The sequence below is a fragment of the Schistosoma mansoni genome, chromosome 4 (assembly GCF_000237925.1).
Source record: "Schistosoma mansoni strain Puerto Rico chromosome 4, complete genome".
Taxonomy (NCBI): Eukaryota; Metazoa; Platyhelminthes; class Trematoda; order Strigeidida; family Schistosomatidae; genus Schistosoma; species Schistosoma mansoni.
The window spans coordinates 19210651-19238422 of NC_031498.1; the positions used below are offsets into that span (position 1 = coordinate 19210651).

The 27772-nt window shown below is 37.8% G+C and overlaps 1 protein-coding gene across 1 annotated transcript; it reads left to right on the forward strand.

The window, feature by feature from the left end:
• Window positions 1-7606: 7606 nt before the first annotated feature.
• Smp_087270 (putative atp-dependent RNA helicase) lies at window positions 7607-27116 on the forward strand (the record flags this gene model as incomplete). The annotated part of the gene is made up of 11 exons (XM_018797090.1): window positions 7607-7659; window positions 9386-9507; window positions 13580-13922; window positions 13955-14156; window positions 14292-14636; window positions 16956-17301; window positions 19822-20013; window positions 20138-20260; window positions 25208-25398; window positions 25790-25959; window positions 26771-27116. 11 exons carry the CDS (start codon window positions 7607-7609, stop codon window positions 26925-26927), a joined length of 2244 nt encoding a protein of 747 aa, XP_018652166.1. The 3' UTR covers window positions 26928-27116.
• Window positions 27117-27772: the final 656 nt, after the last annotated feature.

Consider the following 27772-nt stretch of genomic DNA (forward strand, 5'->3'; position numbering starts at 1 on the left):
TGTCATTGCCATCTCAGAAACATGGGTAAAGTCAGAAGTGTTAAATTAAATTGCTTGGGTTTTTTACCTAGTGGGGCTGCAGACTGAACGATACACGAAAAGCACCCTGACCATACGAGCTGTCGAGATAGTGGCACATAATTCAGGGACATGTGGACTAGTGAGTTGCAAGCTGGAATGTAAACGGTAAGATATTGAATTAATTGTAGTACCTGGCAATCCAGAATGTGTAGTGGATGACTTTCTCCTGGGAAACTTAAGTTTTGGTGTAATAGAGGTAAAAGCCTTATAGTAGGCGATTTTTATGCACCGTATATAAACTGGAGATACTTAGAAGTGGGGTCACCAACAACATTTGACCGCAAATTGTTAGAAACTCCAACCGCTGTATCTCTATTCCAGTACACTAGACATCCAACCAGAAATGACTTACAGAGCTCCTTGTCTCTCCTGGACTTTACACACGGTGATAACATCGGTCAACTGACTTTCTCACCACCTCTGGGGAGAAGTGATCATGTCGTCATCTTATTCAGGTTCATGACTAGGATGGCCTGTCCAACAGTTCCACCTACCCTTCTTAACATACAGAAGGCAGGCATAAAGATGATCAACTTTGCAGCCTCGACTGAAAACTGGACATTTCAATCAGGGGCATCGGTAGAAGAGGAATGGAATCATTTCCGACAGTTATGCAATCAAGTGACTCCGTAGTATTAGGGTTTAGTTCCTTATTAGTAATGTTATAATGATATACCTAATCTTAAAATTATAGATATGTCATGATGTGATTACCTAATCTATAAAATCTTACGTGAAATTCACATCTGTCACTTCCTTGAATCTTTCTACCCACTTTGTGCCGAGTATGACCTGTGTAATGTAGATTAAGACCTTGACCCGGTAGGCTGACTGGCTTAACCTTTGAAGCTAATATGCGTCAGTTCGAAGTGGGGGTAGAGAGACGAAAACTATTCTATCCCTGATTGGCTGGCAAGCACGCGAGAGAGAGAGAGAAGACAAAGACAGCTGGAACGCTAATCACTTTATTCCAACCCCGACCTAGCACTCGAATTCCCAATTCAGATTAGGGTGAAAGGTTACATGAATAAATAGATGAATAGGCTGACCACAACGTACAATAATCAGAAAAACACAATTATATCCAAAACTGGGGGATTATAGTAGAAAATAGGGTACAAAAGATTACGTCTAAATGACAATAGCTTTACAACAGAAAATGCTATGGCAATGAATTATACATCAAACGAAAGCTTATGATCTGTAGAATAGGCTAGGGGCAAAAGTAAATGTTACAGTTTTACAAGCTTTGAATTAAATGAATTAACGTCCCCAAAAATAGCTTCCGTAATTTGTTAAGGCTTCTTGTTTTGCGGTTCACATCAACATCACTGTCTGTTCTGCCTCGTCGTATAATAATAATCAGCAATATATTGTTTGACGTTTCCGAAGAACATATTTAGACTGGAGATAGGGCAATACATTTGGTGTGAATAAAGAAGGTAAGTTTCACAGGAAAGACCAAGCCTGCGAGGCTGGGCCATGCCGTCCGATTGATAATGTTCCTGCGTTCATCATTGTCGGTCTCCTCTCCGGGTTAAATGTTGAATATCTGCGTTCTCAGTTTTCGCATGTCCAGCTTTGAGGATTGTATGATTAGGGTTACTATCACTACAAATAGACCGTTTATACTGTAGCGATAAATAAATCCCCGAAATCAATAGCTCTGTAAGTCTTCGACATTTGATGTTGCCACATCATTTTTGATGGACTCACCTAGCTGAAGGCGCTCGTTCATGCATCTGCATCAGATCACGAATGAGAATGCTGTGCTCAACTTCTGCTACAACCGCTAGCAAGTTTAGATCAGTCACTTATTGACATATTGATAGCCTATCAGATATATCTTCCAACCTCTTCGCTTCTGACTTCCGATTTGACTCGATGGGCAAGTTCTGGTTATAGAAGGTGTTACGGGTTAAAGTGTTGTCGAACTACAAATACTTGTGGCGTCTTCAAATCTTTCTGTCAAGTAGTTCTGGAGCAGCTTGCAGTTTCCTTTCAAAGTTTTTCCGGATTCTGGTTTGTGTAATGAGGACAGAAGGCCTACCGCTTATGTTATTTTCTTCCTAATATGCGCCTAATATACGCCACAGGTCGGTACGGCCCCCAATAAGTCGTCTGCTCACTGTGGACTTTGTTCGACACGATGTACTTAAGGTTGTTGGCACTTTTGACACGGGAAATTCAACTGGACCGGATGAATTGCACCCTCAAATCTTGAGACAAATTGCACAATATATTGCACAACACTGACTGTGATATTCAATATGTCACTTGACCAAGGTGATTTACCTAGGGACTGGAAGGATGCAAATGTCACTCCAGTACATCAAACAGGATCAAGACAGCTTTCATTAAACTACAGACCTGTCATCCTCACAAATTTAATGGTCAGAATACTGGAGAGGATGGTCAAAAAGACCATAGTGACATTTACGAAAACCAACTTTTTAAAAAGCGAACAACATGTTAGTTGTGTCTGTAACAAACAAGTCAAATCCTTGAATAAGCGCCCACCCCGTCAGTCTTGTCTGGTGTGTCTGCAGATTATCCCTGTTGCATGTAACCTACCAAATGAATGACATTAGTATACTGTTGTATTCGTGTGACTCATAATTTTTATTCATTTTGATAAAACAGGCAATACTGGTAGGTATGTTCGTGCGTTCCACTTAATGACTATGATCTTTTTAATTGTTGTACTAATCAAATTGTTACCTTCATGTTTGGAAACAAACGACGTTTGAATCCTTATTCTGATTATAGCTCTCACATAGTCTGTGATTGCCAGTATCGCGTTTGCACTTCTAGTAGAATATCTGTAAGACAAATGAAATCCTGCACATTATGGTTTTTTAGAAAAGGTTTATCTTGCACAACAACTCCCCGTAAAGCTAGAGATAAATAGATAGAAGCTCTAGATAATGGAAAATCTGTGGATGTTGTCTACATAGACTTCAGCAAAGCATTTTATAAGGTGTAGAAAAAGACTACTCTTGAAGTTAGAAAGTCTTGCTTTGTCGGACCTTTTCTGAAACGGCTTGACTATTTCCTGGTAGGTCGTGGAGAGGAAATAAGAATAAATTCCATGTGCTCCATCTGAGGACCAGTACTTATTAGAGTTCCGTAAGGTTTTGTTCTAGATCCTTTACTTTTTATACTGTATGTAAATGAACTTCCAAGTATAGTTAAGTCTCCAGGGTTATTACACGCTGATGATGAAAAAACGTGGTGAGAAACGCAGATCCATGCGCACTCTGGGTAGACCTAGATATTCTGATTAACTGGTCTAAATAAAGTGGCTGGCACCTATAAACGCTGTCAGCTGTGCCAACACGCACTTTGGGAATGCAGAGGTAAATAGGTACAGCGTAGGAGAAGTGACTGTACCCGTAATCCCGTCCCATAAGGGTCTTAGTGTGACAGTGAGTCATGATCTTAAGACCACGGCCCACTGCTGTGAGGTTGCGGTTAAGGATTTTAGAACCCTATGGGCTTTAGGATGGACATTCATCAAAATAGATACTATTATATTCGCTACAGCACACACACCATAGTGAGATCCAAACTAGAAAACTGCGTTCAGACTGCAGGACCCTGTTTGAAAGGTGACTCGAATATCCTGGAAAAACGTACAGAGGGCAGCCATCCGTGCGATTTATTAACTCTGGGGTTTACCATACAAAGATCGGCTTGAAAAGGTCAACCTCCTCACTCTGTCATACCGCGAATTAAGAGGTGATCTGATTTTGATTAACAGAGTACAAATAAATGATAATGGACCTAATATATCTCCTCTTTTTCTTTCTACTAGAGTGGGACGACTCAGAGGACATAGCAGGCGAGTAGGAGAGTCAAGAAGAAACAAAATACCCGTGACATACGGGTTTTACACCGAGTAACTAATTCTTGGAATGTGAAACTCGAAGCAGTGGTGTCTGCACCTTCATTTGGATTATTCAAGAGACAATTAGACACTCACAGTAGCATATTAGGAAGAAAATAACATAAGCGGTAGGCCTTCTGTCCTCATTACACAAACCAGAATCCGGAAAAACTTTGAAAGGAAACTGCAAGCTGCTCCAGAACTACTTGACAGAAAGATTTGAAGACGCCACAAGTATTTGTAGTTCGACAACACTTTAACCCGTAACACCTTCTATAACCAGAACTTGCCCATCGAGTCAAATCGGAAGTCAGAAGCGAAGAGGTTGGAAGATATATCTGATAGGCTATCAATATGTCAATAAGTGACTGATCTAAACTTGCTAGCGGTTGTAGCAGAAGTTGAGCACAGCATTCTCATTCGTGATCTGATGCAGATGCATGAACGAGCGCCTTCAGCTAGGTGAGTCCATCAAAAATGATGTGGTCAGCATCAAATCAGTTTCAGTCTGGAAAGGACAGGAGGCTTGATGTTCTGTGTTAGTCCTGGCAAATGATGGTCTCTCAGTTGGTCCAATTTGTTTTGAAAGAGTCGACGGATGTAACCTCAACCATCTGATGAGTTACTGAATTCCACTCGTTGATGATTCAAGGGGAAAGTGGATTATTATTATTATTCACAAACACCTTATGGGTACATAAGTGCTGTGAAGAAACCATTTCGGGTTTCTTCAAAAAATGCAATAATACACAATTTCCAATAATGTTAACATTACATATGCCATGTTTGAGAAAGGAAGGAAAAGGAAAATAAAATATTAATGATAGAATAGTAATAATAGAAATAATAAATCAGGTTCTGTGTAATTAGCAAGAATTTTGAATTGATTTTGAAGAAGGAAAGGAAGAAACTAAGGAAATAGAAATAAAGGAGACGCGGAATACGCAAATATCTTAACGCAGAACAAGAATAAACAACTATGTAAATAACGTTAGAATAAGTGTTTGTTCGTGCAGACATGGTTTTGGGTGATGCTATGAAAGTCTCAATTAAGTGCAAAAGATAATCAATATGTATGAGGTGTATATAAATAGTGAAGATAAAACGAGTCAATGTAGGCTACATCTATAGGAAGTGTTTTGTCTTTGAGAGCTCATCAGTTTTCTCGAGCACCTAATAAGTTAGTGAGACAGGAAAAACCTGTTCTAAAACCATTCTGCTCTTCCGAAATGATCCGGTTTTCGTCGAGAACTTTAGACAACTCTTCCCAAATAATCTTCTCTAGAATTTTAGCCATGTTAGTTAGGTTAACGAGTCGGTAATTTTCAGATTTATGTTTCGTACCTGTTTTGAAGACAGGACTTACTATGGAGTTCTTCCAGTCTTTTGGTAATCGACCCCGGGTTACGGATCGATTAAAGCATTTACTCAAAGGGTTCGAAACAAAGTCAGCTAATTCCTTCGGTAACCTAGGATGCAGTTCATCGGGTCCCGAGGATTTGCCTGTGTCAAGCTGATTTAGCAGATCGAAGATATCGAGTTCTTAAATGGTCATATTGCCCAGTGTGTGTGGGATTTGTATGAACTGACGGGAGGGGTGTTTCAACGGTATTTACATTGTCAAAGTAGTTTGATAATCCTTGAGCTTTACCATAATCACCCAACACTAATGATGAAGAATTACTGCCTCCTCATAATGCTGGAACATTACCTCGTCTTCTTATCCTTTTGTTTATATACGAATACAAGCGATTAGGACATTCTATAGATTCCTTAAGAATTTTCTCTTCGTACAACCTTCTAGACTTACGGAGGGTCAAGGCACAGGTATTCCGAGCTCGTCGATATTGAGATTTTGTTTAATCAGTCCCCAGTAACATGAATCTATCCCAGATTCTTCTCCTCTTACAGAGAAGAGTGTGAACCTTCCTACTGATCCATGGTGGAGAGTTTCCCAGCCCCCACGGTGTAGTCCAAGGAATGTGGGGTGCAAATAAATTTTAGGTATAGATTTTGAAATATACCCCAAGCTGCTTCAGTTGGAGACTCTGGCTCTATTGTCCAATCTACTGACGATTCCGGGTGTATAATATCTTGTGTATTTACTTTCCAGACGTTAGATATGGGTTGAGCTGATGTGTGCTCGTTTTTGACAACCATGTGGAAGTCAAAGGTTAGAACTGCATGATCACTTTTACCTGGGCGTGGCATACAATCGAGGTTCGCAACGTCATCCTCATAGTGAGTCAATATAAGACCTAGTAAGGATAATTCAGAGTCCTGGTCGTACCTAGTCGCTTCTTTCACATGTTGTATTAAGGCACATGTGATAACTGTATCAACTAGTCTCTGCCTGAAGGAACTTTCTGACAATTCAGTTCTCAGATTTTTCCAATCTACGGTGGGTGCATTGATGTCTTCTAGAATTAGACATCGACCACTTTGTGACCAAGTATTGAGATTGTTTAGCATGGCCTCATACGCCTCACAGCCTGGATTGCGGTAGAGCAAACCAATCAGCAGCTCTTGCCCCTTGCATCTTAAGCGGCAACTAACAAATTCACACTTCCCAATCTCATGGGATACACTGTTGATAATGGCAAATGGGATAGTATTCCTAATGAATAGCTACTTCCCCTCCTTTACGCTTCTGGATTTCGTTGGCTCTTACCAACGTAAAACCCTCAAAATCAAGTTCCATACTATCTGTAGTCTGCATGAGCCAAGTTCTTGTGATTGCGATTATATCTGGCTTCGTAAAGTCAATCTGTACACCTTGTCCCGACCGCTTATTGAGCAAGCTTCGAGCATGAGTGTAACAGATCCGAAGCCTATTTAAATTAGTTCGTGCTGCACCCATAATGGCTTTGACATCATTCTCTATGCCAATATCTAAACTAAGTTGAAGTTCTTTTTCGTTTTCTCGTCTTTTTACACGGTCTGTAAGCGGTAAGTCCTTATGGACAAAAACTCTTGAACCCTTTAGTTTATGTCCATTCTGTTTAAGAGCAGCAGGCGTTAATTTCGTGCAAACTTCGTGATACTAGCTTTTGCACTCGTCGCACTGCATGCCGCTTTCAACGAGGTATCGACAAACTGGACGTTGGCAATCGCTTTTCTTGCACAGTCCAGTTATCGATCAAAGGTTTTCAGAAAGAAACTAGATACAGTAGTACCCGGAGATAAATGTGGTCCATGACCGAAAGAGTGTAAAACTATAAATTGTTCGGACCAAAATTGCCAACAAATGCAATAAAAAACAAAGTACTCAAAAGTACCGACGATGAACTACTTAAGAAACAAAAATTATACTCTTAGTGGATACTTTAACTGAAAAAAATTCATTTAAAGTGTAAACACTAGTCTTTGTATGCAATAAATGACTGAAATAATAAAAATTTACACAAAGGAAAATTACGGCTGTCCTTTTAAACAGCGCGCTTGAATGTCAAAGACTTACCGAGCTATTGATTTCGGGGATTTATTTACCACTAAAAACGGTTTATTTGAATAAAGACTCTTTTCCCATTCTGACAGTGAGATTTTCAGTTTGTCAGGTTTCGTTTTTAGAAAGAAAATTGATGTTGTTTTACTAAACGAACCAGGTTTTCCGCGCTTTCGTACTTTCTTAGTGTGATGTCGTCAAGGCATAGAATTGATATCGGTGAATCTAAGCCCAGACGGTCAAGGTAATTACCAAGGACGTTTTTAGGATTTCATTTTTAATTGAGTCATACTTTATTCGTTTCACATTACACTTATGAATTGACACTCAGGTCAATAGTCATTCAACAAATTTATCGTAACGCGTGACTAAAAATAGACTTAGCCCCATATTTTTCATGCGGTTCGTCCCATGATTCATATGTTTCTCATCCCATTTTATACTTGGCTAATCCTACAAAGTGGTTAACTAGTATCGTTTTGAGTAATTTGGGCTAGTTATTTTGAAGCGACTATTCTTCCGGCTACCTATTCTCACTGAACCAGTTTTAGGAATGTGAGTACGGTAAATGAGTACCTATAAAATATGTTGTAGCTGTGGTAAAACTTCACTGTCCATTAACATAGTTTCAGGAATACGACCGTGACTGCGAAAGAGAACAAATTTTTGTGTGCAGTATTGGAGTATGATAACTTGTAGAACGTAGAGGTGATGACGCTGACGAGTTTTCAAGTTGTTTCTTAGCATCTTTAGGTTATATGACTTTACATTTTCAGTTGCAGACATCACTAGGAATGTCAGTCTCACATTCGTATTTTCGTTGAGACTTCTGGCAATACAATGTTTGGTTACCTTGATATAGTGATAAACTGACATGAAATCCATCACTTTGCATGCAGGGACTAGAGTCCTCAACTATCCGCGTTTGGTGTTAAACTCGAAATCAGTTTTGTCATGTGAGAGGATCATTCTTTATCTTCGGGCGGGCAGGCGTTACCCTCCGACTTAACACCTTCAAACATTGTGTTTAATATTTTCGTATATGATTGCCATCCCAGGTAACAATCGTCAGTTTTTGCTAAAGCCGATGACTCTGGCAGTACAAAACTCTTATTAGGTCATATGGTAGAAATATTTAGTTTGTTAGTGGTCGTTCAATGGTTAAATCACTCTGCTCTTAATTAGTAGCTTTTGGGTTCGAATCCTTGTCCTATCTATTTTGGTTTGTGTAACTGCATAATATCATTAAGACAAAGATGTGTCTCAAAGTTGAACACATGTAGTTATACTTGACAAATGATTAGTTAATAAAGTATAATCCCATGGACCATAGCTAATGTCCGTCAACGTGTTTGAGAATCACTAAATATATTTATAAAGCTACCACGGGTTAGGAACCTAAGGCTTTGCTCATTGTCTAAACTCTAAATGGGCTACATTTTTTTATGTACTTAAACTACTCAGCACCATCTACACATCAAGCAGCCAGGTAAATCTTTGTCCTTTGTAGTAAGCAAAGCCTTTAGTCTAATGCACTCTTTATTGGATCAGAAAGTAAACTAATTTTCCCAGTCGTACTTCGTTAAGTGCTTTTATGACCCAGCTCATAATTGTATCTTAATGTCAAATATATTTAGTAACTTCTTTTAAAGTACGTAACTTTCTCCGTTTTTAAAGCGCCCAACAGTACGTGAATAAAATCTTATTTATGTTTGGAATTGTCGTTCGTTGGGGCAATAATCATGGTTTACAATAACTACCTAGCCCTTTTGTAATTTTTCAGCGAATGTATTCATTACAAATTTCTCACATCCTTGTATTAAAGACTAATATGTTTCTGTATCTTTATGAACGGTTTGCACAAGCAACTTAGCGGAGGTATCAAGTTCGCGTGTTTCTCTTTTTGTTAGTACCTGTCTCATCAACACATTCTCACCTTATTTCGCATTATTACTGTATTGTTGTCACAGGTTTTCTGATGGACCAGGTAATCACTCACGTGATCGCTCGCGCTCCCCAGATAATCAGGTCAAACCTAAACAGAATGCTTCAAATAAGTCTCCATTCGCAGCACAAACAAATCCTTACAACGGTCAGTTTTTTTCGAGATATGTTAATGCGATAGTTGGCATTGTTGATCTGATATTGTGATTTGTGGCTAATTTTGTTAATTCGATAGTCCTTGTGCTTTGTGGGAATCTGGTGATGACATCAAAATTGGAAATATAGTTCATGAAGACCACTCATTACCTAGTTATATTAGGTTGGCTCTTTAACTTGATCGGTTTTCCTTTTATCAAATTTTACTGAAATGCCTTCCATTGTATATGACGGTTATCGTTCAAGTCTCATATAAGAAGTCTTCACTCTTCGAAACTTATCAGACTAGAAGTTAGTGGCTTTGCTTTTCTGGCCCTGGCTTTTCAAGCTTGTTTCTATTCTAGCTTTCACTGCATGTCGAGGCACGCGGTGACTGGGTGTGCCTAACATCCAGCTACTTCAGATAAGTATCGAAACATTCTAATAGTCTACCACATCTACCTATAATCTCACGACCGACGTCACTCCACAGCTACACTACACTCAAGCAGTATTTTAAAAAAGTCCGTAGTGGAATGTTAGGAAACTACTGTTTTAGGCTTTAATGAATGATGGTGCACATTTCGCGGTTGTCAAGCCAGATAGAATACTTTCAATAGGTGGTTGACGATAATACGCTGTGGCAGATCGATTACAAGTCGCCGTACTAAATCGTCGAAATAGATCGTCAAATGAACTGTTATCAAAATACAGTACAACTCAACAGAATAGTTTTCGCGTAAAATGACGTGCTAAGAAACAAAATATTTGAGATATATAATCGATAAGCCATCTGTGTTGAGGGTTTTATAGTCCACTTTTTTCATTAAAGTTTGAACCTAGCGATAAACAGTAAATGCATGGCCATTTTTTCAAATATTTTTAGGGAGTTTTTTTCATTCCTTTTGAAAAATTTTCTCACTCCCATTTTCCAATAATTTTCATTCCGTTTCGTCCAACTAAATAGCTAGTTTTAAATTCGTTATAACTGGTCGTTTATTTCTTAAAATTGATATAAAATGTCAGTACTTAACGACAGAACACATTTTCTTCAAATTATGGACAATAGTAACGTGCAAAGTACAAGCTCTGTCGCTTCTCACGTTGTCACAGAAACCGATAGCCTATTCTTGAGCACATTGTATATCGTAGCGTTCCAATCACTTGAAGCATTGAAGAGCGACATTAGAAAGAGCCATGTACTGCCATTATGCGGTGAGAGATCCTCATTTCCATAAAGATCGGAATGTTGGAGAAATGGCCGTAAAACACCTAGCGATTCCTCACAGCTGAGTAGACGAAGGAGTAATTCGCTCAGTCTTATTTTAATTTTTCATAAAGGAACACTCGATGTCCGGCCTTCATCTTTTGTAAGTTCATTGAAGATTACTGGACTGTTGTTCGTGGGAATGTGCATCACAATCACGAGTGCAATCCCACGAGGTACGGAAGTGATTCTCAAATGCGCCGGCTAATGGAGGATGAATTGGGAACAGTGAAACCACTTTTGATATCTAGGACAGCAGCATTTAATATTGTTCACTTTGCTTACCAATCTTACGGAAAGCGCCTTAATGCTCAAGATGTTTTTAATATGCACCACAAAGTGTTCTCACAGGCCAACCTTCCTGGTAAGCAATGTGCCTATTTAAATTGTAAACGTTAGGTGATTACGCCAAATTGAAAGGTCACATCATGTCACTTAGTGGGCTTTGTGATTATCAATTAGATGAAGATAATTGTCTGTTGTATTTCTTCTTCGCCACTGCAGACCGAATGAATTTGTCAAGTCGTTTTCTTGATGTTGTTGGTTTTGATGGGACCTACGAAAGCAATAAGGAGAACCTATATTTGTATCAGGTTGTAGCTCTGGATATGAGTGGCATTTATAAGTTGCGAAACATCGACTTTGCTTTCTCATTTCCCGTCGTTCTTTTTCCGGTCAACTAACAATCGAGAGGTGATTGTCATTATTACAGATGACTCACTTGCAATAAATGCTGCTATAACGCAGGTGTATCTCAATTCCCACATTTTGTGTCGCATACACATAATTCGTAATGTCATAAAGAGAATAAGTTTTTTGTTCTTTGGCATTAGCCCATTTACCGTCATTGTAGAGGCTACGATCTGATATTCTGATATATCTGATATTCTTCCGTCTGGAAATGTGGAAAGGTAAATAAAAATATGCATTACAGTCTTTTGTAGTTTCCATAGTTATCTGTCATTAATTGAAGCATCAGACGGAAATTTTTACCGATATATGAGAGATCACTTGTCTAAAAAGCACAAGTGGTCAAATGCTTTTTGACCCGCAGCGATGCTCTTGGAACAAAGTAGTACGAATTTCGTTGAGACGTCTCTTCGAATTCTGAAGTTGCATAAGCTGAACAGAAAAACACATGTTCAGATCTATATTCAGTGTGCTGCTTCGCACTGGATATTGGATGGAAGCGAGAGTCCAGAAATACTCATCTGATTGTCGTAACAAAACAGTTACCGGTCGAGAGCCACAAATACGCCGTTTTCAGGAAAGACTTACATTAGCTGCATGTCAACTACTGAAACAGTACTTGCGTACTCCTGTGACTAAGGTCGTAATGTCGGTGGACTTGTTCAGGGCTGTTGACGCTATAGGCAATTACAATCTCCCTTAATCCCATCACCTGTTCGTGTGGTTTTTACGTTGCAAAAGGAATGCCGTGTCGTCACATTAGTGGAATTGGAGGCCTCGATCTGAAACTCAGTAGCTGCAGACAAGGTCAACGGCGTTGGAGGTATTCTGCCGTAAACCACTTCATGTGCAAAGTTATAGACAACACTACATTGTTCATCGGACATACGCCTTACTAAGCCATATAACGATTTTTTGACTCTTGCCTGTCCTACTTCGATAGAGAAGTAATTGTCAATCGGAATGCTGGTAATGTAGCTGCTCGAATGCAACCATCTGTCACGAATTGAATATGTGTTCACTTTAGTATTAGCGTGTATACAGTCACATTATATCCCACTGTATACATACTAATACTAATGTCGCTCTTCAATGCTTCAAGTGATTGGAACGCTACGATATACAATGTGCTCAAGAATAGGCTATCGGTTTCTGTGACAACGTGAGAAGCGACAGAGCTTGTACTTTGCACGTTACTATTGTCCATAATTTGAAGAAAATGTGTTCTGTCGTTAAGTACTGACATTTTATATCAATTTTAAGAAATAAACGACCAGTTATAACGAATTTAAAACTAGCTATTTAGTTGGACGAAACGGAATGAAAATTATTGGAAAATGGGAGTGAGAAAATTTTTCAAAAGGAATGAAAAAAACTCCCTAAAAATATTTGAAAAAATGGCCATGCATTTACTGTTTATCGGACCTGACTCAAGATTTGTCCTTTCTTGTAAATTGGGACGATTGGCGATCAAAACCAGTCAGATGGAATTGTGTTTATCTCTTCGTCCAATTGGTGATCTCAAACTGTCATCTGATATTACTTAGCCAGATTGTAAATTCCTTACTAATAATGGATAAAGGGGCACTAATAGTTATTTTCTCCTTACTTGTTATTACTCATGACCAGGCGCATCCATTATAAATTACATTTGATCTGCATTTATACGATTGGCTTTTGTAGGTTATCTTCCCTTTAGTTATTGAAACTTAGTGTTTCGAATATAATGGCTACATTGAAGATATTTGAGATAATTTTGAGTCTTTTTGTAGCGGATAAGAAATAAAAAGAATACTTATACTTGCAAGTTATGCCACCTGTGCATTTCGAGTTCACAACGTTTTGAAATACATGTTTCGACAAGATCACTGTTATGCCCCTAAAGACAGATTTATACTTAAAAGCTATGGTCATATCCATCATTTACTGCTAACATCGTTACGGGTACACAGGAAACAAATGGGTTAACGAAAATGTTTGTGTTGATTTGAATTTCACGTTGCCCTTCATGTTATGGTTCAGTGTACGTATACAGTAGACCAGTATGAATTGTGATGCACACATGGCAAAAACTATACGTACTGTCTATACTGTCTGTCGAATTATTCTAATCTGTATCTTGTTTCAGGCAAATCGTTTAGTGCCAAATACTTCGAACTTCTCAGGAAGCGTATCAAATTGCCTGTTTGGGAATACAAAGAGAATTTTTTTCAAACATTATCGGAGAACCAAGTCACCGTTTTAGTTGGTGAGACAGGTTCTGGAAAAACGACCCAAATTCCTCAATGGTGCCTGGAATGGGTAACTGGACGGTATCCGACCAAAAAGGCAGTGGCTTGCACTCAGCCTAGACGGGTAGCAGCTATGTCTGTTGCTCAGCGTGTTTCCGAGGAAATGGATGTTGAACTTGGTCAAGAAGTGGGATACAGTATTCGATTCGAGGATTGCACGTCCTCAAGGACCGTGATGAAGTAACTTTTAGATTATTCCATAATTACTTTAGATACATGACTGATGGTATGCTTTTACGTGAAGGCATGTCTGATCCTTTGCTCGAGGCATACGGTGTTATTCTTTTGGACGAAGCCCACGAAAGAACCTTGGCTACTGATATTTTAATGGGTCTACTTAAAGAAATCACAAAGCAAAGATTAGATTTAAAAATAGTTGTCATGAGTGCGACTTTGGACGCTGGAAAATTTCAAGTTAGTACATAGTTCTTATCCGTTTGATGAATAGATCTTAAAAGTATTTGTTTAGTTAAATGTATCCTAGTTGTATCACATTTTATTTGGAGTTGGATGAAGCCATCTACTTCTTCCCTTTTCGAAATGACCCAGGATTACTTTCACAAAGCACCTCTTATGACCGTGCCCGGTAGAACTCATCCAGTGGAGATATTTTATACTCCAGAGCCAGAACGTGATTATCTCGAAGCGGCTATCCGTACTGTAATCCAGATTCATATGTGCGAAGAGATCGAGGGTGACATATTACTGTTTCTGACGGGACAAGAGGAGATTGAAGAAGCATGCAAACGTATCCAGAGAGAAGTAGATGGTTTGGGCCCGGACGTTGGTGAACTCCGTTGCATTCCTCTCTACTCTACCCTTCCACCAAATCTTCAACAAAGAATTTTTGAATCTCCTCCTCCAAAACGTGCAAATGGGGCTGTCGGTCGAAAGGTAAGAACTGTTTTCGAAATACAATTGGATTTTGTTTTCTTTCATTATATAATTTGGTCTATCAAGGTTGCACACTTAAATAGTCTTCGTTTAACCGTTACCTTAAAAACCATCTCTTAAATGGCATTTTCTTCAGTAGCTATAGAGTAAGCCACACACATAGTTCATTGTTTCCTGCATTCTTGTTACAAATTAAGTCAGAAAAATAATTAACGTTCAAATTTTCGTACTCTCGTCGTTATTGTTTTCGTCTTTTTGACCTCTAAACTCCGTACTAAAATGACCCTGTCCTATCAAAGATTACCAAGTTTCTGTTCTCTTAGCATGTGCTTTGTCGTACATTACAAATCAACACATAGTACTCGAGAAAAAAATTCAAAAATTGTAAGGATAACAAGCGTAAATTGATCAGGTGGAAAGGTAGCAGAATATATCAACACTTCTATTTGCATAGGAATGTTGCTTGAAGTGTGAGGTAAGTGCTCTAAACTTTTTTTCAAAACAGAAATACATGGTACTTATTACGCAAGTTATAACAGCTCATACCTATTGAATTCACGCCATTATGGAACTAGTATGTAAAAAAGGAAACAATAAATCAACCTTAGAATGGGAAAATTTTTGTGTTGCTGAAGTTCTTTTTCAAGAAAAACAAGCAAGTTTTGTTATTATCCTTGTTCAAATTTATATCTTTGGCTTTGAGCTACGCTTTGTAGGAGAGCTATTAATGTTATCCGACTACCCAACCAAAAATTCATCCGGCAAGATTCAAATTACAGATCTACTTTTCACTAAACTTTCCTTAGATTTCATGAGTTTATTAGACTCGAAACCTCCAATATGCGTTTGCATTGATGGTTGATCCTAATTCTTACTGATATCAAAATTTGGCTAAGTAACTAGCGATTCAAGTGATAGGATTAATGTGAAGCTTATCCAAGTATTTATCAACCATCATGGCACTTAATCACAATTGGTTGGTGAGAAAGACTATTAGAAGACTTTATCATTAGGATTCAAAAATAGTACTCAAAACTAATCAAACTAAGTAAATTTCATTGTTGATTATAGGCTAACTCTCCATTTCCTTTTATTCCTTCTATTTGGGAAAAGTAATGTAACTTGAAAACTAAATTCAGGCCTATGTACTTTGGTTTAAGGTTTGTTCTAACCAAAGTAGGTAAAGTGAGTTTTACATAATCGTGTCGGAACCGTTAATCCACAATTTGGCTGTTAGAAACGAAGTTCAATGACGACTTTAACCAAGTTAAATGTAATAAGTGTTGTAATAAGTTGGTAGCTCACTACTCTGCAGGTAGGATTTTGGTATACTTTATTTTTAGATGATTCCACATACAGTAGCTATCCTGTTAAGACAAATTCTGATGGGGCGCATCTTGCACTTTAACCTTATCATTGTGATTTGAGTACCTAAGAATAACTTATTTTCAGTTACGCGACTAACGTGTTAGGTGTATTTTATCTTTTGCCTTGAGCATACGCCCCATAAAAAGTGCGACTTTGATTGATTGCTATAAACAATCTGAATGGTATTCCATGGAACATAATCTACGATAAATTTTGCCGTATGAAGTTTGACTTCAGCTAGTTACTGTAGTCAATAAATAGTTACAAAAAGCAATAAATTATTTTGAAAGTGAACAGAAATTGTCGTAGGCAAAGTAAGGTTCTCTGAAATTCAATCAAATATATCCAATTAGCTTATTTGAACGACATATATCCTATTATTATCACCATAATTATTGTTACGATGTGCCATTCCACAGTATTGGATTCCTTAGAAATGAGTGTTTCTGTACCCATCGGTGTTGTTAGAATAAAACATATCTAATATATTGCGGAGAAAATATATTTATTAATGACGTTTACTGTTATCTTAAATTTTTGATTATTCACTTAACAAAACAGGATATTTTACATTTCAAGCAAGATTCCCTCTTATAATATCCATTGCTTATAAAAAACGTTTTCTGAGTTGGTATCTATACACTAAACTTAAGGCTTTATATTTTGAGAATTCGACTCTGGGCATTGTAAGAACATGTGTTATATGGGTTTTTTATTTTCTTGATAACCAAAAGTGTATAAATGTAATACAATCATTCCTTGGGATTGTCAACTGTACTGTTCTGTAATATAGATGTTTAAAATTTCTGAGTCTACATAAGAGATGACGGTAGACAGTTTTTCATTCAGAAATAAGTGTTTATCATAATTAACATGTCTGATACAACTTGGATATACTAGTGCTACTTTTCAGTGTTTCTAATATATTTACCTTATCGATTTTCCTCATAGGTTGTGGTGTCCACAAATATTGCAGAGACATCCCTCACAATTGATGGAGTGGTTTTTGTTATTGACCCAGGTTTCGCAAAGCAAAAAGTCTACAATCCTCGTATTCGTGTTGAATCTCTCTTAGTCACTGCTATCAGCAAGGCTTCTGCACAACAACGTGCCGGAAGGGCCGGGCGTACAAGACCTGGAAAATGTTTTAGATTGTATACAGAAAAGGCATATACAAATGAGATGCAAGAGAACACATATCCAGAAATTCTTCGATCAAACCTGGGTACTGTTGTCCTCCAGTTGAAAAAGCTGGGGATTGATGATTTGGTGCATTTTGACTTTATGGATCCTCCCGGTAGGTACTAAGTGTGAATCCATGTTTTGGGACTGCTAATGCTTCTGAATTTATCTAACTTGTCTTTATTTGTCTAATATTTGTGCTGCTTTTTGTTTGTAGAAACAATTCTTTGATTGTATGGGCTCAACTTACCAATCTTCATTCCGTTTTTATATCAATACCGTTCCAACATTCGATACTAAAAAGATAAAAATTCTCATTTTATACACTAAACTAATTGTTTTTCTGTAGTAGTACTACATGCTTGAAATTCCCATACTTAGGTAATCATTTTTAAGTACATACCAAACCTTTAAAATAACTATTTCCAAGTCATATTGATAAATTATTCAACAGTCTAATGATCTAGTTTTTGCGATTAGGTTGGCTAATACTTTAGATAAAATCTGGGAATTGAACGTAATCACATCTGACTGATCGTCGCAATATATAAGAAAGGGTCGATGTCATCCTGTGATAACCATAGAGGGATTAGTCTGACTAACATAGCATCTAAAACACTAAGCTCAATAATTATCGGACGCCTAACGAAGACTCGTGGACCGCAAACGCGAGAAAATCAGACTGGTTTCAGACTTGGTCGTGGCTGTATCGACCACATATTCACTATTCGTCAGGTTTTAGAACACAGGCATGCTTATTGGCGTCCAACAAAGATAGTTTTTCTTGACTTAAAAGCAGCATTTGACTCTGTAGACCGAGAGGTTCTGTGGCAGTGTCTGTCATTAGAAGGTGTACCTGAGAAGTACATAAACTTTGTGAAGGCTCTTTACTCGGTCATTACCAGTCGAGTGAGAGCTTATGGAGAACTGTCATCTGATCTTGCAATCTCAGGTTCTGTCCGACAAGGTTGTCCATTTTCTCCATATTTGTTTAATTTCATCATGAACCTATTGCTGGAAATGACACTCGTCGACTGAATTTTCAGGAATCGATCTCCTACCAGAATGTCCACTTATCGACTTAGAAACGCAGATGATATAGTCCTGTTTGGTGAAGATGCTGATAAAATGCTGAGTCTTTTGGTAGCACTGATTAACAATGCAAAGATGTTTTGGATGCTCTTCTTCCCTTGCAAATGTAAATTGCTGCTTCAGGACTGGCATGCGTCAACATATGAACTAAGGATAGGGAGTGAAGTAGTCGAACATATAGAGGACACTCGTAAGTTGCTAGTATTTGACCACAGATGTCTTAGAAATATTGCTTGTATCTGCTGTGGTGAACGGGTAAGTAATAGTAAGGTTAGACATAGGGTATTAGGGAATGATGGTAAATCAGTTGATGTTGTAAATCTTCATCGACTGAGATGGTTGGGCCACGTATTACGCATGCCCAACCACCGACTGCTACTGTGTGCAATGCTGACTAGTTCTAGAGACGGCTAGAAGAAAGTTAGAGGCAGCCAAACCAAAATATGGTATCAGTGCTTGAAGTCACTAACTTCTTGTCCGAGCCATATCGGTAGATGCAGATTAGTTGGTTGGAGTCCGTGCGACTATCATAATCAATGGTTGGAGACTGTGGGTGACAAGGCTCAAAATCGATCATAATGGCGTAGGTGTGTGCACTCTTTGTTTTCCCTTAAACCATCAGATTAAAACCACTTCATACCTCACTTTCTACGAACTAATTCTTTCTACCTGTATCATAACTTTATATATATTACTACCTTTGAAGTAACTGCTTCAATGAATTTGATGTTCATCTTGTTGTGTTAATGAGGTATGGCAACTTGAACCGATGCTAATATGTGCTTGGTCCCACGTTGTAGATGACTGGGTGACCGAGTCTGACACATGCCTTATATCAACGCAATAAAGTGATGAGCCATTTTCATTTCTTTTAAAACTATATTATGGGTTTACATTAGTGGGAAGTTAACATGCACTGCTATGTTTTCTAATTGTGTACGCTGCTCAGGATATTCGTTCATATTAGCGTTTGGATGAATCCATATGAATTTCATTTTTGACGTTTCTTAAATCAAATAGTAATATAGTCGGTGAATATTTGTGGGAAATGTTTTGTCTCAAAATTTAGGTAAAATGAATCAATTTTTGTAATTAGTAAAGGATTACGAGTGTAATTAAAATGGGGGATAAGAGTTGTATCTTGTACACCGTCCGTCCAATTAGAATGTCACTTATTAACACTACACTAAATGAATTTTTGTACACTGATTTCTACAAATATTGGTCACTATAGTCTATTTTTGCCAACACTTCTCAGTCTAGTATTGTAATATACATAGTCTAGAAATCTGCATATTTTATGATACCCAGAAGGTAGATTTTGCGCTACTAAGGTTTACCATTTCAAAATCTTTGGTTTTACCGGCGTTATAGAGTTTTGCTAATAAAATTTCTCTTTCCACTTAGTATTTAGAAGCTTCGGTGTAAATAACAGTTGTGAAACAGAAAGACTCAGCTCTTTTCTGTCGCTAATTTAATCATTGTTTCACCAAAAGTTTACAATGCCATTTTTCTTATCATGAGTTTTTGTTGAATATAATAGCTCCGGAAACTCTGATGCGTGCTCTAGAGTTATTGAATTATTTGGCAGCCCTTGATGATGATGGTAACCTAACCGATCTAGGAAGTATGATGGCTGAGTTCCCACTTGATCCCCAATTAGCCAAAATGGTTATTGCCTCTTGCGATTACAACTGTTCAAATGAAATTCTGAGCATCACTTCAATGTTATCAGGTAAGTTCAATTGTTTTTTTGTTTGATTATTCCTAGTTAGTGTGTGATAGATCTTTTCACTAGTTTGACCGATTCCTCGTCTGTTAATATCTATAATATATGGAACTCTTCCTATTTATTTCAGTACCTCAATGTTTTGTACGCCCTGCCGACTCCAAGAAAACCGCAGACGAAGCCAAAATGCGTTTCGCTCACATTGATGGTGACCACTTAACTATGTTAAATGTATATCATGCCTTCAAACAAAGTAAGCTAAAGAGCCATTTCTTAAAATTGATTTTCCATTGTATCCAGAAAACAATTTCCATTAGTCTAAACCCGATTTCTGAGAATTGATATCTCAATTTATGTTTAATTATGCACCTGCAATGTTATTTTATGACCCTTGCGAAATTGGCGGGTTTTATGGAGGCTTTTAATATAGCTTATCTGATATGTAGTTACATTATTTTTTTATCTAAGTATATTACCTATATTTAGTTTGATTGATAGTATATTCCCAGTTGATTAAAAAACTTATCAAAGTTAACATTACATACTGGTGATTTTGATACTAACAATTTTATATTACTAATAATCAATACGCTTTGTCAGGAGGTTCTTGGTCCTAAGAAGCGTCATCACAAGGAATGGATCTCTATGGGAACCCTGGACAAAATTCAAGAAGGGAAGAACAAGAAACTAGCAATTAACAACAGCCGAACACGAGCAGAGAAAGTCAAAGCACAAGCAGACTACGCAGAAGCAAACAGGGAAGTGAAGAAAAGCATTAAAGCCGACAAGCAGAAATACATGGGAGAACTAGCAACGGCGGCGCAAAAAGCTGCAAGAGAAGGGAATATGAAATAACTATATGATACAACGAAGAAATTGGCAGGGAGATATAGCAAACCAGAGAGACCAGTCAAGGACAAAGAAGGAAAGACAATCACTGAGATTCAAGAACAGAGGAAAAGATGGGCAGAATACTTCGAGGAACTGCTGAATAGACCAGTCCCATTGAATCCACCGAACATCGAAGCAGCACACATTGACCTTCCTATAGATGTCACTCCACCAACGATCGAAGAAGTCAAGATGGCCATCAGACAAATCAAAAGTGGGAAGGCGGCAGGACCTGACAATATACCAGCAGAAGCACTGAAGTCAGACATTGAAATAACTGCAAACATGCTTCACCTTCTATTCAAGAAGATTTGGGAAGAGGAACAAGTGCCAATTGACTGGAAAGAAGAATATCTCATCAAGATACCAAAGAAAGGAGATCTGAGCAAATGCGAGAATTACAGAGGCATCAGTTTGTTATCAGTACCAGGAAAAGTTTTCAACAGAGTGCTGCTGAATCGGATGAAAGACGCAGTAGACGCCGAACTTAGGGATCAACAGGCTGGATTCTGTAAGGATAGGTCGTGTGCAGACCAGATTGCGACACTACGGATTATCGTTGAACAATCAGTTGAGTGGAACTCATCATTGTACGTCAACTTCATTGACTATGAGAAGGCGTTTGACAGCGTGGACAGGAGAACATCATGGAAACTTCTTCGACACTATGGAGTTCCTGAAAAGATTGTCAACATTATCCAAAACTCATACGATGGACTACAGTGCAGAGTCATGCATGGAGGACAGCTGACAGATGCATTTCCAGTAAGGACCGGAGTCAGACAAGGCTGTTTACTCTCCCCATTCCTCTTCCTTCTAGTGATTGACTGGATTATGAAGAATTCGACATCTGAAGGGAAATACTGAATACAATGGACAGCTCAGAATCAATTAGATGATTTGGACTACGCAGATGACCTGGCCCTCCTCTCTCATACACACGAACAAATGCAGATGAAGACAGCAAATGTAGCAGCAGCCTCCGCATCGATAGGCCTCCACATTCACAAAGGAAAAAGCAAGATTCTCAAATGCAACACGGAGAACACCAACCCAATCACACTTGATGGCGAAACTCTGGGAGAGGTGGAAACATTCACGTACCTGGGGAGCATCGTTGATAAACAAGGAGGATCGGATGCAGATGTAAAGGCGAGGATTGGCAAAGCAAGGGCAGCATTTCTACAACTGAAGAACATATGGAACTCTAAACAACTCTCAACCAATTTCAAGGTCAGAATCTTTAATACGAACGTCAAGACAGTCCTACTGTACGGAGCTGAAACGTGGAGAACTACTACGACCATCATCAGGAGGGTACAAGTATTTATAAACAATTGTCTACGCAAAATACTCAACATCCACTGGCTGGATACTATCAGCAACAGCGTTTTATGGGAGAGGACAAACCAGCTTCCAGCTGAAGAGGAAATTAGGAAAAGACGTTGGAAGTGGATCGGACATACATTAAGGAAATCACCAATGTGCATCACGACTCAATCCCTAACTTGGAATCCGGAAGGGAAGCGGAAAAGAGGAAGGCCAAAGAACACACTACGCCGGGAAATAGAAGCCGATATGAAAATGATGAATATTAACTGGAAAGAACTGGAAAGGAAGGCTCAGGACAGAGTTGGATGGAGAATGCTGGTGAGCGGCCTATGCTCCTCGACGAGGGGTAACAGGCGTAAGTAAGTAATAATCAGTAGTTTATATGCTATAATATACCGATCTCACCAAACAAACACGCCAAAAATGTAAAAACAACCTGTCAAACTAAATTAATCAACAAAAATGGGGACACTGGTTAATATGTTTTCCCGAATTCAACAGTCCCTGTCATGGAACCATTGGCATTCAATGTCTTACAGGCTAGAAATGAGGCAATTATAAGTCCTGGCAAGAGGCCTCATAACTACATTGTGGTGTGATTCCTATCACTCAGTGTCTTAACGATTGATCGTTTCAGCAGACGTTTAAGGGCCTACGTCGTGACAGTACCAAACTAAACATGCCATCTATCGAATCGCTGGATTTTCTGGGTCAAAAGATCAAACTTCCTTCTACAACGTGTTGAAGTCTTGAGACTTCACTGAGTATCTGCTGAAGATACTATTAAGATATAGTCTTATGACCTCTTAAAGCAACTATGCTAGCATGTTTGGAATGTGCTTCCCTCCCTCTAAATGAGAAATTATGCTACAAACTGGTCTGTGTCAGCGTCTGAAGTAATGCTAGGAAGTGAAGTAGTTGATTGTGTTGATCACTTCAATTATCATGTAAGTCTGATTAGCTTCTGCTGGGTTCTAGTGTTTGAAAAAATCTCGGTACGAATTCAGAAAGCCAGGTTGGCTCTTGCCATTTTGCGTTACTCGCTGTGTAGGCGAGATTTCCACCTGCCAACCAAAGGACAAGTGGCTATTAAAAATAAGAGATATTTATGGATTACTCGTATTTGATCATAGGTGTCTTTTAACCATTGCTCATGTATTTTGGGACTACCGAATAAGCAATGTCTGCATTAGTGATAAAGTACTAGGTAAAGATGGCAAATCGTTGATAAGATTGCAAATCTTCATTAACTGAGATAGTTGGGATATGTGTTACGTATCCCCAACCACTGCCTTCGTGAACGAGCGATGTCTGATGTAGATTGGAATAAAATTTTTGGCAACCAAACCAAAACATGAAATCAGTCCATGAAGACACTGTTCGACTAAGCTATAAGGGTAGGTACAGACTACTTGATTTGGGTCCGCGAATATCGTAACCAATGGTTAGAGACTAGGTGACATGTTTCAAAATGGTTTGTAATGGTGCAACTGCATCCACTCTTTGTCTTCTCTTAGATCATAGGTTTCTAAATTCCTCATAAATCATTTTCAATTATTTCATCAATTTATATTTTCTCAGATTGTATCTTAGTTACCTAGTCTTTTTTATTACCATATAATCTTGCTACCTTTGTTACTCCGGGAATCGCCCTGAAAATCTGACCTCGCTGGGCTAAAGTGGTGTCCCATCTTAAACCGATGTACATGTATCCTACGTTCGGCGTCGCCTATGACTAATTGACTGTGTAACTAACTCCACAGAGGGCCTGGGGCTCAGTCCTTGATATACCGCGTCAAGTCCACATAAACCGAAATGTAGAGAAGGTTGAAAAGTGATTATCTGCAGATGTACAGGAGCCCACCATCATTTCTATATGCTGCTAAGAAACACGAAGCTGCTTTAACGTATAGAAGAGTTGGAAGCAATTAGCACTTCATCTACTCCGTTGATTGATGTCCAATACATTAACCGACCAAGCTCTGTTCACCAGCAGCATGATTAAGATAAAGCTAGAGGCCCACTACAACCTCCGGTTGTGAATGTATCTTCCCTAATTGACTGTCACTACTGTTAACGTTTCGGTAGATTTGTAAAAGCTCGGGGTCACAGTTCAAGTAAATCAGTTTCCCCACACTTACGTATTCCTTTACTTGATATTCTGCAGCATCAGAAGTCCCCTCAAATAGAGGGAATATTGGGATCACCAAATATGTCAATGAATACTAGGTCTGTATGGTCCATGGCACACGTCCCTTGTCTTCTCAATGATCACAAAATCAACAGACAATCACAAATTTTTCTAAACGCTATGATAACAGTAACAATATTCCCGTTTCTGCTGACCGACGTAGTTTGGCGGTAGTTGTGACCTGTGAATTTTTAGTTGGGCATCTTTTAACCTTTGTTAGTCTGTTTGTTTGGCAGGTTCTCTGTTATCCACCTGATTGTTGTCATTTCATATAATTTTTTCTCCGTAGACTTTCACAACTGTATGAAGTAAAGTATCGAACCACTTATAGGATATCCTTTAAGATACATCATTTCCACAAATTATCATAACTCAGAATGTTAAACCAAAGACTACTAGTTTTGGAATAAGTTCTTTTTAAATGAAAAAAGTAAGACATACTGACAGTTTCATGATAAATAACTCAAAGGCAATAGATGTTGGTCTGTTGATGTAGTTCCAAACCATCTGTAGTGTTTTTCAACTACATGTAGTACTGAACTGGATACCCTAGTGAGTTTTTTCAGCCAGTTACTGAATAATTTCAGATCAGTGTGATACCGATTCATAGTTTCACTCCAGATAAATATTAAATATCTGTTTTGGTAGATTTTACATTCAGTTGGTCTCTTGAGAGCATTACATGATACTAGTAATATAATTTTAAAAATGTGTTTATTGTAAGAATTCACTTTAATTTCGGATTTATTTTTCTAATACAAATAAACTTGTTTGTTACATTCATAGATCATGAAGATCCACAGTGGTGTTACGATAATTTCATAAATTTTCGCTCATTAAAATCTGCCGACAACGTTCGGGTACAATTATCGCGTATTATGGATCGATTTTCTCTTCGTCGTTCTAGTACAGACTTCACTTCTCGGGATTATTACATCAACATTCGAAAAGCTTTAGTATCTGGTTTTTTCATGCAGGTATGATAAAGTCCTTTGTTTCATTTTAATGGCACTTTAATATGTATCTTTGTTTCTGTCGATTTTAAGATCGACGTTTTTATTCATTCTTTTCCGGAATGTTCTACATTGGTATAATTTCCTCACAGGACTAAATAAATACTGTTTACAATTCAAACGAATGTTATTCAACATGCAAAACATTTTCAATTATTTGTATCATCTGTTCAATTTACAACCCACTTATTCCATCTTGTTTTGGTAGTAATATTACTAGTCTTCATAGTATCCTAGATTGTAACTAAACACACATGGCTGTAACCACTCTGCTAAATTTGCTTTTTTTTATTATCCTGGACCTCTGAAGCAAGATTAGTCAACTTAATTATTATTTACTCCCCCTCTTCCCTAGGTTGCTCATCTTGAACGTACTGGACACTATTTAACTGTAAAAGACAATCAAGTGGTCCAGCTTCACCCCTCTACAGTAATGGATCACAAACCGGAATGGGTGTTATACAATGAGTTCGTCCTTACAACAAAGAATTATATACGTACAGTGACTGAAGTAAAACCAGATTGGTAAGCTTTCTGTAGTTTTCATATTCAGTTGACTGTTCTATGACTCAGTGAAATGCAAATTATTCTTAGCCCGCAAAGCGTACATTTTAACTGTCATACTAACCTGTATGCTCATATACAACTAGTGAAAATTCTGCTGATTACCATCCAAACACACATAGTGCTCGACTTAATACGTCATTATTTTGTTAGTTAAAACTGTATTCCAGTTATACTTTTATCAGTTTTATATAGGCATATATATTATTTGAGTGGAATCAGTAAAATGAATAAATGAGAGATTATTTATTATGATCAAAGGTGATTTTTACTGGACTTTATTTCTTGAATGTAAGTCCATTCGTAAATGTACCAATGCACATTGGTTTTGTTTGTGTCAGCATTTGGATAGAAACAAGTGAGTTTATTTTAAAATACGTAAATGTGCAATAAAATATTCTACAGAAATATTGAATCGAATTAATCAGTAAGGATTCTATCAATATATAAATAAATTCCATTTTGACTGTTAATTTGAGGCGTATCTTTAAGGAGTGAATAGTACGTGGTTTCAGTTATTATTGCAAGTGCCCAATTCATTCAAAAGTGTTTATAGTTCCGGAATTTTATTGAATGAGGTTTTAAGCTTCACTAAACGTTAATAAATGATAACCTATATTTTAAATTAGTTGAAAACAACATTTAACTGTGTTGAGTACTTTTGAAGAAAAACAATAAAACTTTATATTATCTCCTATTAACTATTATTACCTCACAAAGTACTTACTGTATTGCCAGTACTTTCTTTATTCCATGTCCTTTCTACATATAGGCTTGTGCGTATCGCTCCTCAATATTATGATATGTCTAATTTCCCTGATTGTGATGCTCGACGGATACTTGAACGAATTGTTCACAGGATTCAAAATCGTAAACTTCAACAAGAGCAAAAACAAAACCAAGAGCCGAAATTACAAGCACAAACTTGATCCATATTCATACATTCAGATATCACCACTACTCTTAATTTATAAGATGTGAAGTATCGATGACCATCCTTGTATTTTTTTTATATACTTCCTCTGAATTACCACATTCAATGAAAGAGGTCACCCCGCATTTCAAGTGCTGTTGTGTATATTTTATCAAGGCAACAATAAATAATTTTCAGTTCATTTACTTCTTGATTTTTATTAGTGCAAACTGAATGAGGATGAGGGATTTATTGTGTATATTAGTACAACGATTTAAGTCTTCATTTTCCGTCTAATAACGATTGTTGCTACGATTCAGATGTGTACAGGTATAAGCTAGATTCGTAGTTCAAGTTTTGTAATTAGAAGTCATCATTGACTGGTAATTACGAGTGCGATAACACGAACTATCTTGTTATACTTATCTGTGATTACGCGTCACAGAAAGTCTTGGAATCACCAGATCTTAGGCATGAATAAGAAACTTGAAGAAGTGTGTGTTTAGCAATCAAGAATATAACATTTTGACGTGTGCGTAGTTATTATAAAGTGTAATCTGCACTGGTTTTCCATATTACTCTATTATCCTGCAAAAAGTGGGTAAATGAATCAATAGTTAACCCTTGACTTAGACGCCTATCGTCCCTTTTATGGGTATATGTAGGAATTATAATTGTGACATCTATTCAAACGCAGTATTATGTTGACATTACTTGGAATCCTAATTTGTTGTCAACGAGTCCTAGCATCTTGCTTCATCTTTAGAACTCACGATGTTTTTTGTTACGTCGTAAATATCTTTACTTCACTGGTTCATTACTGGGCTAATTCAGCACACTTGTCGGCAGTTGACTAAAGGA